The sequence below is a fragment of the Dipodomys spectabilis genome, unplaced genomic scaffold (assembly GCF_019054845.1).
Source record: "Dipodomys spectabilis isolate Male_0828 unplaced genomic scaffold, ASM1905484v1 ptg000043l, whole genome shotgun sequence".
NCBI lineage: Eukaryota > Metazoa > Chordata > Mammalia > Rodentia > Heteromyidae > Dipodomys > Dipodomys spectabilis.
Window position 1 is genome coordinate 33,452,501 of NW_024870720.1, and position 16,968 is coordinate 33,469,468.

At 37.6% G+C, this 16,968-nt stretch overlaps 1 protein-coding gene across 1 annotated transcript in view; it reads right to left on the bottom strand.

Moving 5' to 3' along the window:
* Antxr2 (ANTXR cell adhesion molecule 2) overlaps window positions 1-16,716 on the bottom strand; it is a 124,722-nt gene extending 108,006 nt beyond the window's left edge. Inside the window, exons 1-7 of the mRNA XM_042678079.1 lie at window positions 16,461-16,716; window positions 15,396-15,467; window positions 13,331-13,402; window positions 3,952-4,033; window positions 3,130-3,237; window positions 2,749-2,817; window positions 2,099-2,179 (exon numbers count right to left, since the gene is read on the bottom strand). Coding sequence (XP_042534013.1) covers window positions 2,099-2,179; window positions 2,749-2,817; window positions 3,130-3,237; window positions 3,952-4,033; window positions 13,331-13,402; window positions 15,396-15,467; window positions 16,461-16,615 — 639 coding nt within the window. The 5' untranslated portion in view covers window positions 16,616-16,716. The remainder of the gene's footprint in view (window positions 1-2,098; window positions 2,180-2,748; window positions 2,818-3,129; window positions 3,238-3,951; window positions 4,034-13,330; window positions 13,403-15,395; window positions 15,468-16,460) is intronic.
* Window positions 16,717-16,968: the final 252 nt, after the last annotated feature.

Below are 16,968 nucleotides of genomic sequence, written 5' to 3' on the forward strand. Positions count from 1 at the left end.
ATTTTGCCTTCATAGAGACAAATTCTGAAAAACTTAAGTTCTCTGATTTCTTCCATTTGCTTATTAGCTTTATGTAAAACATTCACAGTACAATAGTTTGGCAAATCATTAAGAATAAATACCTTGTATTTTTCCTCAGATTGTGAGGATTTGCTTTAAACATTAAATATATATTTTTTGAGTAAGACAAAACTATGTAACAACTCAAGTTTGAAGCAGAACTCAAATTTTGAGGTTTTGTTTATCACTAGGAGTAGAGTAATTTCTGTTCTTAAAGAGGTATGAAGAAATAAATTGCTTCAAATTTCTATAAAGCATGGCAAAATCCCAAGGTATTATTACCATACTGAAAATTTCTCAGCCATTATTGGTCATAAAGGCTCCTTTTCTTAATGCTGCCTTTGCTAGACATTGCTAAGGTTTCCCAAGAGGCTAGCTTACTCCTGAGAATGACTAAGTCCACCTTTTGTGACTAAGTATTTTGAACTTCGCTATCTGTTAACATAGGAGTTGTATCCATCATCCCCCTGTGGACAAAACTCAAGAGACCAGTTGGCAACTGGTGGCTAAAATATTACACTTCTTCCTTATTTCAGCACAATTTATGCAACTAAATGTCCAGCAAGAACTTCAGTCCTGAAGGACTATATTGTACTTAGAAACTACATCCTAGTTTCTCACTACAAATAGAAACATGAAATTTAGCAAGAAAATATATAAAAATAACCAAATGTCAACTTTTTTTCCTCTGGTAGTCAACTACTAATTTCTTAGAGTGGAACATTTTTAAAATAATCCATTATAATAGGATATTGTAAAGCTAATCTGTCATCTGGAGAAGTCTGAACTAAACTTTTATATAGAAAAATTAATCATTTTAAATAGTTTATATGACCTAACAATCTATTTATTGGGGGAGTCACATGAGTCGAATTTTCCTTCTTTTTGCATTGTCTGACCTTTTACCTGTATTTAAACCTTAAGTTATACAGATATTTAAACTAGATACAACTATAAAATTTTTGCTACTTTTTACACTATAATTTTTTCCTTAAAAATGATGTAACAATAAATATGAACTCCCCCAAATAACTGAATCTCTGTTCCATTTTGCATTTACATTGGTTTGACCCCTACATGTACTGAAATGAGATTGAACCAAATTATATATTTTCTCTAAAAAGCTCCATTAGCTTTTTTTAAAAAAAAAAAAAAAAAAACACATGATACTAAAAACAAAATCAACAAATCTCACTCTGGGTTTCTATCAAATATGATCTTTAAAGAGTCAATTCTAAACAATAGAGCCAAAGTTAGGAAAATGTAAGGTGTAAGATGTTGTTTTCCTTTTATAAATATCTAAAGATTAAGGGAAACAGTTTTGTTAGAGAACATATATTATCCACTTCCACTTTAGGACAGTGTTTTCCAAAGTATCATAAATACTTAATAGCAACTGTTCCTAGTACGTACTTCTAGCAAAGGCAGTAAAACGAAACATAAACCTCAGCGGTGAAAACCAGGAGCATTGCTTGGCATTCATCACGCCTTCCCCAGGCCCCACTCAGGAAAGCCAGAGTCTAATGATCACCAGAGACAGCTCCGCTGAATCCCAAACAGATCTACGATGAGTTCCAGGGAAACTATTAATCATCTAAATGGAATGAACAACTACTGCAGTCAAACATTCCACCAGTAGGTCAAGTTGCCTGAATGAGATCTACCAGAGTTAAAGGAGCCAGTGATCACACATTCCAATCCAAATTTTTATTTCATATTTCTCCTAGAAAGCCTAGAGAAAGTCTCAAGATATCAAAATAGTGAACTCCATATTCAAAGGGTTGGAAGTGTCTGAGACAGTTTATGGAAATCTTAAACTAGAAATCACAAGCAGAGGATGGCAGAGCCAAGGGCGCAAAAATTAGTAGCAATATCCTGATCTCACACTGTGTTTGCAATAGCAGACAAACCTCCCCCGCCCCCTCTCTTCCGGCTGATTGATGGCCACCTATACCAGCTGGTTAAGTCCAAGTTACAATGGGAGATGTATGTACAGTTATCCTCCTCTCCTACCCCTCCTCCCCCCAAACATACTCACAGAATTGATTATTCCTTTAAGAGCTTGAAATCCACCTTTGACAGGAAAAACTTGATCCTTGGAATCGGCAATTCTTTCCAACTTTAGAGAAAGGTGAAAGTTTAGTGAAGGGAAGACTGAGACAAAAATACTTTATAAACTTACATCTGAGCTCCTATGTAAAACTAAATTTTTATTATGTTTATATGAAAAGTTATTCCACAGGAGGAATTCACTAGTGTAGCCAGTGTTTAAGGCAGAGGACTGAAAGTGCTGAAATTGGTGTTATTCTAAATGCATCGCCATTACATGCACTCAGGCCAGCCACAACCCCCTAGCATTGGACTCAAGTTCCAATTTCTACATAGCACAAAACTCAGTCTACCACTGGCACAAGACAAGAATCTAAGCCTCACGAAAAGAAAACTGCAAACATAAAATATAAATTTAAATGTAAAATGACCTTGTGAGGAAGACAGGGAAAGCTATCAAAAAAGATATATTAAAGGGAGAACTCAAGCCATTAAAGGAGATATTAAAGAGACACTAAAGGAGAGTCAAACCATTCTATAGAAAATCATTACAATAAATCGCTATAATGGGTGAAAATAATTTAAATATCCTTCATGCAATCACATGATTTAAAGTTTAGAAGATCTTTTGTTACTCACCTGAGCTTGTTCGAAATCAAGGACGCCAACACAATAAACATTAGCACCAAGTGATCTGGAAGTCTTTGCCTACAAAGAGGAGGAGGGGAGGGAAAAAGGAGGAGAGAGGGAGAGGGAGAAGAGAAGGAGGAGAGGAAAGGGAAGAGAGAGGGAAGGGGAGAGGAAGGGGAAGAGTAAGGGGAGGGAAGAGGGAGAGGAAGGAGGAGAAGAAGGGGAGGAGAGTGGAGGAGGTGGAGAAAAGAGGATAGAAGAGGAGGAAGGGAAGGGGGTGAGTAGGGGAGGAGAGAAGAGAAGGTGAGACAATTATTCAAATATCAAGTCTTACTGGCAGAGGCAGGAAGTTCACCAGTGGGCTGGAAAGATGTTCAGTTCGGTACTCACCTCTTTCTCTGCATATGATGGCACCAGACCATCCAACTTCCCATCTGTCAGAGCAATTATGATACTGGAGGTCTTTAAGCCTCCTGCTTTCCGAATTTGTTCATTCGCCTGAAAATGAAGAATAATTATCCAATTCACAATTCCATTTTAACTTTTAACCACCATGCTCCATCAAGCTGAATTTATAAGACTGACAAAATAAAAACATTACTGGCTAGCTTTTCAAAGAGGATATTTTGTGTTAACTCTTTTACTTTTAATATGTATATTTTTTTACTTGAAATATGTGTATTTTCACCTATATGTGTATATACTACTGGGTTCAAATGTACAGAGCATTAGCTATGGTCTGAATAATACCAAAGAGGAAACTTCCTTTAGAGATGAAAATGAAAATGTTTGTAAGGAAGGTCTACAGTAAGTGGAAATGATTTTATAACATCATCTCCAGAATAACTGAAAGCATTTAGAACATTTAAAGATAAATGTGTAAGATTGACAAACACTCGAGAAAAAGTGTATTTCATTCTTTTTTGGCCTTTCATGTATGTTTGTTTGTCCATCCCCATATTTACATATATGTACATAACTATTTTTGTAATATTTTAAAATAATTTTGGTTACTATGTGATATTTCCCTGTTCATTTAAGTTTCTACACAACAGCTTGAATAAAATATATTAATATAATATATTAATAAATACCTACATATTGGTTATCTTGCAAAAAATAAATATGTAAAGGGGTTTATAAGCTTTTCTAGAGAATTACATTTTATTACAGAATACTTTCTCCCATACTTACACATGCAAATTAACTTACTAGCTTTAGTCCTTCATGGATATATGTCTCCCCTACAGGGCTAACATTCTTGAGATCCTCCAAACCTTTACTGATTTTGCCTCTGAAAATAATAAGTCACAATATTAACTTTAAAAAGAATTGAGCAAAGACTACAATAAATACTTCTCAAATAACATGACAGTATTTCAACAAAATCTTCTGTGACAAAAAATAGAGGGTAGACTTTGAGGACAGAGAGTTATTCATACTCTTCAATTTTAATAAATAGTTAATAATTTCTGTGTTATACTTTGGTTTGTTTTTCACAGAGTATAGGCTGGCCTAGGATGACAATCCTTCTGTCTTGACCTCATGAGTATCTGGGAATCTAGATAGGCCTAAATAATTTCTATATTTCTACCATGAAAAAGTAAAAGTACAAAATAATGTCTTGAACACAGACAGCTTCAATCATATCTATTTTACTAAATGCTATGGAATAAAACAAAACTGCAAGTATTTATGTAGCTCAGCTTCACCAAGAAAGTATTTCATGTGACTATTAGTTTTCTAAATCACATTACTAGACTCTCACATGAGAAAATTAACACTTCTCTAATTTCACAAAACGAAAGTCTTATGCATGATTTATACACCTTTAAGGTATCTCTTACATATTCAAATACCAGTACATTCTCTAAAACACTGTAAGTACTTAATACATATTCTATGAATGAATGAATAAATGGACTGATAGCTGGATGGATGGATGGATGGATAGATGGATGGATGGACAGATGAATGAACCAGAGTAATTGATTCTTGACAGAGGCTATATGAACCAAAAAGATAGGAGAGCAAAGAATATCTTTTATCATGACTAATTCATTTTCCATATAAATGAGGTATGACTACAGTACTATGAAGACCTGTTTTGTACGGATGAGTAAAAGAAGACAATTGTCAGTTTTCAAACATAAATTTAAAATCCCTTTTAAAAATTCTACAAGTATTTTAAGAGAAATAATATCACAAAGAGATGTCTTTGAGATACTATTTTTGGAAGTCTTGGTTTTCAAGAAAAGCAAAGAAAGTCTTTTGAGATGTAAAAATATAATTTTTTTGGCAGTTCTGAGGTCTGAACTCAAGGCTTTGTGCTAGACTGGCACACAGCCACTGAGCCATGTGTCCAGTTCACAAATGTAAAATTCATGAAATGGTAAACAGAATTCTAATTCTTTGAATAAAAATATGAATGTGCCTGAGTCCTGGAGGCTCACATCTATAATCCCGGCAACTCAGAAGAGTGAGATATGTGGACTAGCAAAAATCCAGAACTGGAGGCCTGACCTGAATGGTAGAGCCCCTCAACTGGTGAAAGCCAACTATGAGCAAAAAGGAGATTTTTGAAGCCCTGAGAGTCTAGAAGATGGAATGTTCTGCATGTTCTTGGATCAGCAAAATCAATACTCATGAAAACCATTTAATATGATCCCCTTCAACATTTCAGTGTCATTCTCACCAGAAAAAGGAGAAATATTCCCTAAAATTCATTTGGAACACAAAGGCCTTGAATAGCCAAAGCAATCCTGTGCAAAGGAGTAATTCTGAAGGCATCACAATGTGTGGCTTCAAATTACACTACAGAGCCACAGAAACAAAAACACCTTAGTACTGGCATAAAAAGTGATGGGGAATGAGGGAATAAAATAAAAACAAATCCACAAAATAAGCTCAGGTATAGCCTTCTGATTTTTAACAAACACACCAAAATCCTACGTTGGAGAAAAAATAGTTTCTTCAACAAACGATGTTGGGAAATCTGGAGATGTAGAAAACGGAGTCTTTTTTAAATGCTAGATTTCGAATATTTTCCTATACTCAACTGCTTCCAGCTCTCTATTCACTACCATATTCCACTTCTATTGTGATGAACAATTTGTCTCTTAAAAATACTCTACTTTAAAATAATTTAACTAATTTCATTAATTAAATTTGATTTCACATTTTTACTTCTCAACTCAATTGGAAGTTTGCAACGGGCTACCAGTGTCTTTCATTTATGATGTAGTCCCCTGCTATGCACTTAGTACATGCCTTTTGCAAAGTAAATGCTCAATAAAACTTTCAATCTAACAGAAAATTTCATAATTCCACAGATGATGGAGTGTATTACATAATTTATAAGCTTGTTTTATGTAAATATTTATGTTTGATGTCTATGGAAACAACTCGAAACTGATTATGACTGAATGCAGATAAAAACCAAATATTTGGTGCTTCCCAGAAATGAGTGGCAGTGTGTCCTCAAGCATTAATGTTTGCTGCCAAAAGGAAAAGGAACAAGACGACTGAAATGTGAATTTGCACAAACAGATTCTTCACAGTAAAAATAGCCTTCCCATTCCATTCAGATCAGCTCACCACCACATCAAGGACCAGACAACAGGAGAACAAGACTTGGAGTGGAGGAGATTGAGCATGCCACAGTTTGCTATCCATACACAAGCCTGCCACTACAATATCCTAAACCACCCTGCCTTGCCATAGCAATAAACTGATCCTTGCCTGTAGCTCACGACATTAACACACATAGGCCTACTATGGGGTTTTTCCTGGGTAAGTACCCAGTCCATCAGCCTCTTCTTAATCAGTTTAGGGAAACTGGAAGTCAAAACAAGACAGAACAGATATCAAAGGACCTAAACTTCATTAAAATAATAGTAGTAATAATAATAACAATTTCTAAATTTCTAAACTAGTAAATCATTAAATGAGAAAAAGTAAAATTATACAGGAGGGTGAACAGAGAACTCATTCATAGACATTGTGATCTTAAAAAAAACTGGAAAGGAAGCAGGGCACCGGTGGCTCATGTCTGTAATCCTAGCTACTCAAGAGGCTGAGATGTGAGGATCACAATTCAAAGCCAGCCTGGGCAGGAAAGTCTGTGAGACTCTTTCCAATAAACTACTATGAAAAGGCCAGAAGTGATAGTGTGTCTCAAGTGGTAGTGCACTTGTGCTCCTTGAGCACAGAGAAGCTCAGGGACAGCTCCCAAGCTTTGAGTTCAAGCCCTAGGAATGGATGAAAAGAAGAGACGAAAAGAAGGGAAGGGAAGGGAAGGGAAGAGCTTGAAAGGGAAGTAAGCAGGGAATTAGAGAGGAGAAAGGAAGAGTGAGAGAGAGGATGAGAAGTGGTTATATTATAAAGGTAAGCTCAAAGCTACCATCAGTTTAAAAGATCAGCTTCCCTGGGTTTAGCTCTCTAAGGCACAGTAATATTGAAACCACTTCAGTATTTGTTGTGATGATGTTGCCAAGGATACAGCTGTCACGCAAAGTCCCCTGTAAAGAATGACAGCAGAAGTTTCTTTGTCACCCCTCAGTAGCTGCTATACACTTCCCCCTTTCTGTTATTTACAACTATGCAACTTCTTTGTGCCTATCAGGAAACGTACAGTAAATGTCTTACTTATTCACCAAATTCTCTTAAGCTCCTATAGTTATCAATCTGCTTCATTCTCTTCTCCAAGATCTTAACATTTATTACTTTTCAATTGTCTAGTACGTTATTATGTTCTATGCAGCCTGAAATATGTTTTGGAAAGAGGCATGATTTAAACAAATAAAATGGTTGATTAAACTTCTGGCTTTGAAATTGAGGATCAGGGAAAGAAACTCTATAGTCAACTGGAAGAGGGAGACTGAAATAAAGGAGAGAGAAAAGTTTTCAGAGAGAGAGAGGAGAGAGAGAGAGAGTAAGCCATATGTAACAAGTAGTATTTTTAATCTATGAACTTTCAGTTTTTAGTGTCTCACAAATTTCTCTGCTGAGAAGTAAATAGAAAAGGGAAGATAAGGAATGATTCCACAGTGCTCTAGATATCCAGTCAGGATGAAGAACCTCTGATCTAACCTAATTTTTAAACCTTCTCATTTGTTGGAGAGCTCTTTCCCTCACCTATGTTGCCATTAGTCTATTTAAGAGGTTTGAAATGAACAGAATAACCTCAAACTGTGGACACATTTTCTGTGATAATATAGATTAAGGTGACATAGGCTGGTAGAGAAAATATGGGTTAATTTCAAGTCCCACCTTGTTTCTCATCTATAAAATAGATATACAGACATCTTACCCATGGGACCATTGTGAGAATTAATGGGGGTGGCTGGGAATGTGGCTTAGCAGTAGAGTGCTTGCCTAGAATGCACGAAGCCCTGAGTTGGATTCCTCAGTACTACATGAACAGAGTAAGTCGGAAGTGACACTGTGACTTAAGTGGTAGAGTACTAGCCTTAAGCAAAAGAAGCTCAGAGACAGTGCCCAGGCCCTGAGTTCAAGCCCCAAGACTGGCAAAAAAAAAAAAAAAAAAGAATGGGGCATAACAAATACTAAGTAGAAGAACTACTGACATCATTGCTGATAGTGGTCACTCGTTTCTTGATTTTGTTCATCTAGTCTGTGGTTCCTCCTGATTCTAACCAGAGCTTCCAAAGCAAATTGAAGGGCAATGTTTTTTAATGTAGAGACCAAAATGAGAGAAATAAAGGAAAACTGAGAGAGGAATTAAAATTTTTAAATTAAATAAAGGAAAAATTAAATTAAAAATCTTGTGAGAAAGTCCTGGAGAAGCAGGCACAGGTAGATTCAACCAACCATAGATCAAAATGGTTTTAATTAATCTCTACTAAGCATATACATAAATTTTTCATGCAATTATTTCCTAGCAACGATTACCTACTATTAATGGCATTAGATATCATGAACAGTCTATAGATGACTTAAAGTATATGGCATTGTATATATACATACCTCACTGTAGTATTCCAATAATATGCCGTCTTGAAAAACAGAGTTACTGTATAAAAATTTTCTAGACTTTCATGTAGACTAATTTCCCCCCAAAACTAGATGCACCAATTTATGTTATCAATTATTTATGGAAAACTACTACTTTCCCATAGGTAAATTTTAACTCATTTTTAAAGAATTAGAATAAACTATTTCAAATAATAAAAATGTATATATTGTCCAAATTTTATTAAATGACTTCTCTATAATTCCCTACAAATCTTGTCTAAGATCTACTTTTTTCTTAAGTAACTGAATTGTGTGTTCAGATCAAACAATTATAACTTTGTCAACTGGGGGCAAATACATATATTTAAATTAAGTCAGAAATACACATAATTGACATAGAAGAGTAGGACTGAGAAATGTAGAAAGCACAAGGCTCTATCATGGGATACATCTATAAAGACAGATGACATAGGGTTAATAAGTCAGACTAAGAAGACCCAGAGTACAGAAAGACCAAATATTCTAATTGGGAAACAAGCTTGACATGTTCCTAACACAGGAAGATTGGTTTAGACTATAGGAGAGCTATAGAAGGGGACTGGATCTTTGAGACCATTAGGAGGCATTTGCTTTCTGTGCTAAGACTTTGTGTTTTAAGCATAAGGGTGGCAGGATCTGCTTTAAGCTTTAAAGGGTCATTCCCGCTAACACTTCTTGGTACTTCCTAGCTGTGTCTCTTTAGACAAGTTACATATTTTTATTAGCTTCTTTTTCCTCTTGTACAGTTGTAATAGTAACTATCAATTACACAAAATTGTCAGGAGGATTAACTGAGGCTTGCGATTTTGCACATTGCCTACTGCCTGGCATATAATAACTGTTGGATAAACATTTTCTACTAAATCAAAACTACACCATTAACAGAATGTGATTTTTTTTTGTTTTTTGCTTCTCTTGTATGTTCTTCCCCCATGGTATAACCCCTGTTGTCACTGTATTTGATTCTGGTGCCCTGCATCTTGTATATACATTTTTCTAATTTGGGGAGGGGAAGGGAAATAACAAAATGGTTAAATAAGGATACAGGTTGGCCCATTATAACAATGAGATGTACAAGACACTATGTTGAAAACAAACTTTACAACATCAGGGTGGGGGGAAGAGTTTGGGGAGGTGAGGAGGGAAGGGATGGTGGGGGAAAAACAAAGGAGGGGGTAACAATGCTCGATAGGAAATGTACTCATTATCTTACTCATGTAACTGTAACCCCTCTGTACAGTATTTTTACAATAAAAAACATATAAAAAGAGTATTTTAAAATAATAAGCATATAAAAATATGCTTATATATTTTGTATATAACTGAAAACGTTCCTGCCATAGTTATCATCTTATTTCTGCATTTACATGACATTAACACCTTATGAAATTTTTAACAGAAGATATGGCACTGCTGTCACTACCTTTTGGATTTGCCTCATTCTCTACAGAAAACCTTTAGCAACATCCTAAGAAACATGAAAGAGCTACTTCTCATATTTACAAAGGTAATGAAGATCATGAAGAACGGAACTGAAATTGTGAAACTTGTACTTTTCCTTTGCTTACTACTGCTTTCCAGATTCTACAGCTAAATGAGACATTGAAAAAGTTTATATGTAGGCAGGATTCTAATTTCTAGGCTTTGAAGGAAAGTCCCAGAAGAGTTTTAGGGACATTTATTCAGTGATCATGTATCTAAATATACAAATTAATTTACACGCTTAAAGTTCTGTAATAGAAGAAAAGTAATCCCAAAGCCCAATATAGAGACCATGGAATTTTAGAAATTACTGACTTAGTAACATTAGTGAAAGAACAATGTAGAAATTAAATGGCATGCTTCTTGAAGACTACTCATTTTTCATGCAAAATATATTTACATATATCATCTTTTGGCTTTTTATTTTGTGTGTTTGCCACTACTGGGGCTTGAGCTCCAAACCTCAGGCTTTCTCTTGGATAACACTTGGTGCTCTATGACTTGAGCCAGGTCTCCAGTTTCTGCATTTTGCTGGTTAACTAGAGTTAAGAATCTTGAGGATTTGTTTAGCCTGCTTGAGTCACTGGCACCTGGCTTATCTTGTTTTTATCTTCATAACTTTCTAAGAATACATAACAGATTTTATATCCGTATTTCACAGACAAAAAGACTGACACACTGAGTAGATGATTGACCTCCAAATCATTAAGGGGAAATACCAGAACTCTCACTCAGAATTTCTCAGTGTAATTTCTGCCACCCCCAAACCAATTTAACATATCTCAATTAGTGAAATCCATTAAAAGAAGTATTTCTAACTAGAGCCAGAAAAGGTTGCAAATAATAATATTTACACACATCCTGGAATATTATAAATCCATGTAAGCAGGCTAATATTCTCTTTAAGTATAATTCTTCCCTAGTGACTAAAATACTGCCATATTAAAATACTAACGTAATAGTAGTAGTAGTAAAGCTTTTATGTCTTCAATACTTTTTTTAAATTGGACTCTGTGTTACATTCTCCCACAGTTTCAATTCTTGTATCAGCTGCATAAGATAGCCTTTTCCATCATCATTATCATCACCAACATCACCACCAAGAGGTTATCCTTAACCATTTGATTAGTAAACTGGAAGAAAGAATTTTAACTCAGATAGACTTGGTCCAGTATTAAGTTCAACATTATACGGTCTGTTGAGAAAGAAACCTCTTGTCACACCCATTTTAGTTGTTTCTCTGACTGCATTCCATCACTGGTAATGAAAGGATCTCTATCATAGACAGAAGATGTAAACTCCTTCCATGCATGTCTAAGCATCTGGGCGACCAGCGACTACACTTCATCTTCAGCATACTGGAGAAGCATATGCCAAATGCCTAGCAGAGAACCTGGCACAATGTATGTAGCTGTCAATTACTGAGTCTTTGTGTCTGGCATTGTGCTAAGTGCTTTCCTATCTATATGCATGCGGTAAGTGTTAAAAATTGTTCTTTTTTACTTGCTTCTCTGGATCCAAACCTAGCTGTTTGGAAATTAAGCTGGGTAATGGAAAATCCTTCTCTTTATAAAGGCAAAAAATTTTTTTTCACTAAGCAGGGAAGATTGTTGTACATGGCTACAAGGAACTAATGTTGGTCTAAGCAATGATTAGAACCACATGCCCTCAAGAAATTAAGAAAGTGGCGTGCCAAAGGGAAGACTGAAATGCTAAACTGGAGCCACCATTTATAGAGAGATCTTTATCTCCAAGACAAGGAAAACAGTGAAAACATTAGATGCTTGTATGCACAGCCTTTCACATCCAGTTAGTGCAATATCAATTAATTCTATCCTTGAAATCCTTTTACTTTCATGCTTTCTTGAAAAGGTCAGGAAGCACCCATCAATTTTTAAATTGATTTTAACCAGAGACTTGTATTCACACAAAAGTTATCAGAAATTTACATAGCATGCAAAACAAAGTATTCTGGTCTCCCTTGTTTAAAACTACAGATTGGAGAACTTTGATTCCAAAATAAAGTTAGTCCCATGCATTCAACAAGAATGCATCAAACAAGATCTTGTAAACTTTGTGCTAGATTAAGTAGATATCAAAACAAAGACACTCAGCCCTGTGGCTTATGCCTGTAATCCTAGTTACTTTAAGAGGTTGGGATTCAGAGATTGATGCTAGAGGCCATCCCAGGTAAAAGTATGTGAGACACTCCCCCCACCCCCCACCTCCACAAATCTCAACCAATAAAAAGGCTGAGCACAAGATTCAGGCCTGTTATGCCTGCTATGAAGGATTACAGTACAGACCAGCCCAGGCAAAAAATAATAATTAAAGCAAAAATGTTGCAGGAGTGGCTCAAATCATAAAACAACTTTGTAGCAAACATCCAAACCCCAGCACTGCTGGGAGAAAGGAGGACTTCCAATTATGCAATTCATACTTCAATAAGCAAAACTGATTCCATGTAGACATTCTTTACTATGTCAGTGACTACTTGTAACATCATGTTATGATCAGATGATACAGAAATTGTTGCATATAATGTATAGAATTGTAAATATATAGAGAGAAATTTATTGGTGAAAGAAGAGATAGAATGAATGCATACAACAGATATAGATATGTGTGTATGTGTGTGTTTCTTTATAAAGTTGAATATATTCAACATCAGTAAATCTCAGAGGAAGACTGAAATCCAGGAAGTCTGTACTACATTATCTAAGTAGAACTCTCTTATCTTTCACCTCCCAGTCATCCATTCAGATGCCTTGTGAACTAATATATCACATCTGGATAAGAAAAATGAAGATCTCTTTCCAGTTACAGAGAAAGTTAGGAAATGGTAATTATACAACCAAGACAGAGATCCGACTTTACTCTACCTTCCACAACCACTATAAATGATCATGACTTTTGGATGATCTGTTCTTTTATATTTCTCCTATCTCCTCCCTCTTCTATTAGTTCAGAGATCCAAACTGTCTGCGCTTTCTCCTGATTCCACCCAGAAGAGTGAGTTAGCACATGGGAATATCAATCATGCTTTAGGATTCATCTCTCCTAAAAGCCTGCAGTGAAATGATAATGCACTAACCTGTCTCCAGTTAATGGCAAAATAATGGTTGCTTGAGAAGAAAACACAATGAAAGATAATCTCATTTCAGGGCTGCAAAACAAGAAAAGAGGCAGTTAAAAACATGTTCTAAAGAAATATTGATACAATACAGAAGGGTGGCTAGCAAATCTTTAAAATTGGTTGCACCGAAGACTCTAGGCTTCTTTGAAATGGAGCTAAGTAGATAAACTCTGTTTAATATCCTCTACATGTTGACTTTGGTTTAGTCAAAATGACTCTCAGCTCTCAAATACTCCTCCATAAACCATCAGGATTTATATTTTAAAAGAGAGCAACTGAAGAGATATATTCTAGAACATACTTCTTCCCTTGTCCCGGACACATTCTAGTAACTATCATACTTAAGGATGGAGAGCCACCAGTTAGATTTTGCAACCACAAGTACTGTAAAAGTCCATAAAATTTTATACTGAAGTAAGAATACTTGAGTGCCAGGGGGAAAAAAAATAAAGAAACTAACAAGATGGCTTGTGACAAGGCCTTTTCAATTTTTCTACCTCAATCCTCTTATTACCAGGAATGATGCCCAGTCAGCTGTACCTTCCCAGGAAGATACAGGAAACTGTTGATAGGAAACTCTATGCAAAATTTGCTAAGATCTGAAGCCAAAGCTCTGAAACTAAAACCTACAAACTGCAGGTCAGCATTATCTCAAAGGTTTACACATCCTTCTCTTCTGTCGTCACCCTTCGTGGTAGTTAACTAGGAACTGAGCAGCTGGACATGAGCCAGGGAACTGTGTATTATCAAATTTCAATTGGCAAACCAGACCAATGAATAAGAGTTTCATTTTTCTTCAAATGTTGTGTTGGAATGATCCATTGCTTTTGAGCAACGCTACACAACATTCTGCACATTCAGAAGATTTATAAACAACTGTCTGTTCTGCTTTGACATTTCAGGATAAAGGGTCTTGTTTATTTTTCTTTCTGAGACAGCTTTACCTAAGACCCTGCACAGAAATGAGAGTGCTATACTTGCCTTTTTAAGCAGGGGACTGATGATTGAACATGGACAGGCATACATTTTTATAGGGATTACTTCACTGCTGCCAATAACTGAAAGCAAGGATTGCCTAGGCTTCTACAGATTGTTTGAAGTTACTTGCAACATGACTTTCAAAATGTTTTGATCATCCAAGCCTGTTTTACAGAAAACATTTGGGCTAACAAGACTGAAAGAAGCAATATTTAATGGTACAGCTCCTATTCATGTCCTTTCCATTATCTTGATAAACTTGTACTTGCTCATTATTTTTTTTCTTTAAAATAAAAAGGAAAGGGGAGGAAAAGAAAAAAAAAAAGCCCCAAAAGCTGAGAGTCCTTGGATTATTTTTAAATTGGAGATGCCACTAATTCCTAGTTACCTCTTAAATGAGAGAGTAAGCTGGATTTCCTAGCAGTAATGCTTTTTATAGAAGATTGCAGTCTTTCCTAGTGAAGTTTATTGCATATATAGAACAGTTAAATTTTAAACCAGCCACACACCCACACGTTGTGTAAACACAAGTCATTGCTTTAAAAACACACACAAGTGCTTTTTCTGGTAGTGGGTTATTAACACATGTTCATTTGAAGTTTTGCAACACTTCCTTTTCTTTTAAATAAGGATGTCTACAATGCTAAGAATTGTGTGGAAAAGAAACATATACATATATATGTTATGGATACTATTAGCATAAGATTTATTTTTAATGTGATAAATTACGAGAAAGCATAACAAATTCAAAACAGATGAAAACTGGAAAAGGAAAAGACATTTGGAATATTATTTGAAGATGTTTCTCTAGAGTGTGAGCCAAGTTTTTGTGAGCCAGATGAAGTGAGCCCCCAAAGGGCTGCCTGAAGGGCGGTACTAATGACAAGTGTGTAATAATAACCACCTTGAGACAGTTTTTTAAAAATCAACATTTTGTGCAAGGGAAGAAACCTTTCTGCAAAAGGTTTTATGACAGGGGAAACTCTATACTTTCGTCTCCTTTCCTTCTCCTGCCAAGAAAAGTAAAGTAGGAAAAAAAAATTACCTTACAAATCTCTCCGTAAGTTGCTGGACAAAATTGTAAATTTCAATCCAGTTATTTGCCACACTCCCAGACCTGAAAAATGAAATTGCGCTGATTAGAACAGAAGAAGAAGGAAGAAGAAGGAGAGGAGGAGGAGGAGGAGGAGGGGAAGGAGGAGGAGGGGGAGCAGGAGGAGGGAGAGGAAGAAGAGGAGGAGGAGGAGGAGGAGGAGGAGGAGGAGGAGGAGGAGGAGGAGGAGGAGGAGGAGGAGGAGGAGGAGGAGGAGGAGGAGGAGGAGGAGGAGGAGGAGGAGGAGGAGGAGGAGGAGGAGGAGGAGAAGAAGAAGAAGAAGAAGAAGAAGAAGAAGAAGAAGAAGAAGCATGGGACTTAACAATGTGACGATTTCTTCATGTCTCCACTACTTTTCCTACCTCCTGCAGGAAAATAGATACCCTGTGCTGAAACTTGGGAGCTAGCCAGTCAAGGATGTCAGCCTGTCTTTGGAGGGGAGTAGCTGTTTGGGAAAGAGTAATACACGCGGCTTTTCACAGTCAAGTACAAAAGCTTTCTTTGGCAGGAAATACAGCCACATTGACTATATTAAGGCTTTTCCTGGCTCCAGTCAAAGCACTGTGATCTGGATAAAACGAGGCAAACTTTACAGCATGTGTGCTAGTGGGGAAAGAACTCGAGAGGTCAAGGAAAAGTCTCGCGTGAGTCTCTAGTAAAATTATTTATGTGTTTGTGTGAATGTGTGTGTGTGTGTGTGTGTGTATACATGCTACCACAGATGGTCACATTTCTCAAGAGACCCCAAGAGTAGCAAACGCTAAGCAACTCTGCAGAACCGTCCTCACCCCAACCCCCCCCCCCCCACTCCCCAAACTGTCTCCAACCCCAACAAATCCGAAAGCGCGCTGGCCCTGGTTAGGGAGATTGATAGCAACAGGGCCACAACAGCAGTTTTCCAACACCCCCACTCAGGACGCCCCGACTCCTGGGTCTCCCCAGCCCCAGCTGATCCAGCGCCGCCTTCACCCACAGACCCCCCGGCTTCTCCCCCGCGCCCCTCTCTGCCTCACTCACTTGTCCAGGACGAAGTAGAGGTCAAAGGCTTTCTTGCAGGAAGGCTGCTCCTCGGCTCGCAGCAGCCCCCCGGGATCGCTGAGCGCCAACAACCACAGTAGTCCGGGCAACAGCCAGCTCCCGGGGCCGCGCGCCGGGGACCGGCTGGCCACCATCCTGCCCGCGGGGGCCGGTGACCCCCCTCCAGATCGCAGCCCCCCTCGGCTCCTGCGGCGCAGGGACACCCGGGAGACCGGAGTCACCAGGGACTGACTGACCACAGGGGCCTAGGGGGGACGCAGGCGCCCAGGGCCGGAGCCTGGGAACGAGGAGGAAGGTCCTGGGGAGGACAAAGGAGATTCGGCCGCCGCCGCAGCTGCCGGAACTCCAGACAATCCCGGGGGAAGCGCAATCGGGTCCTCGGGCGCCTGATTCTGGAGAGTTCCCGCGGACAATGGAGGCCCCAGGGCCACAGCTTACAGATTAAGTTCCTTCCCGGCCTCCAGCGCAGCCTCGGGCGAGGGACGCG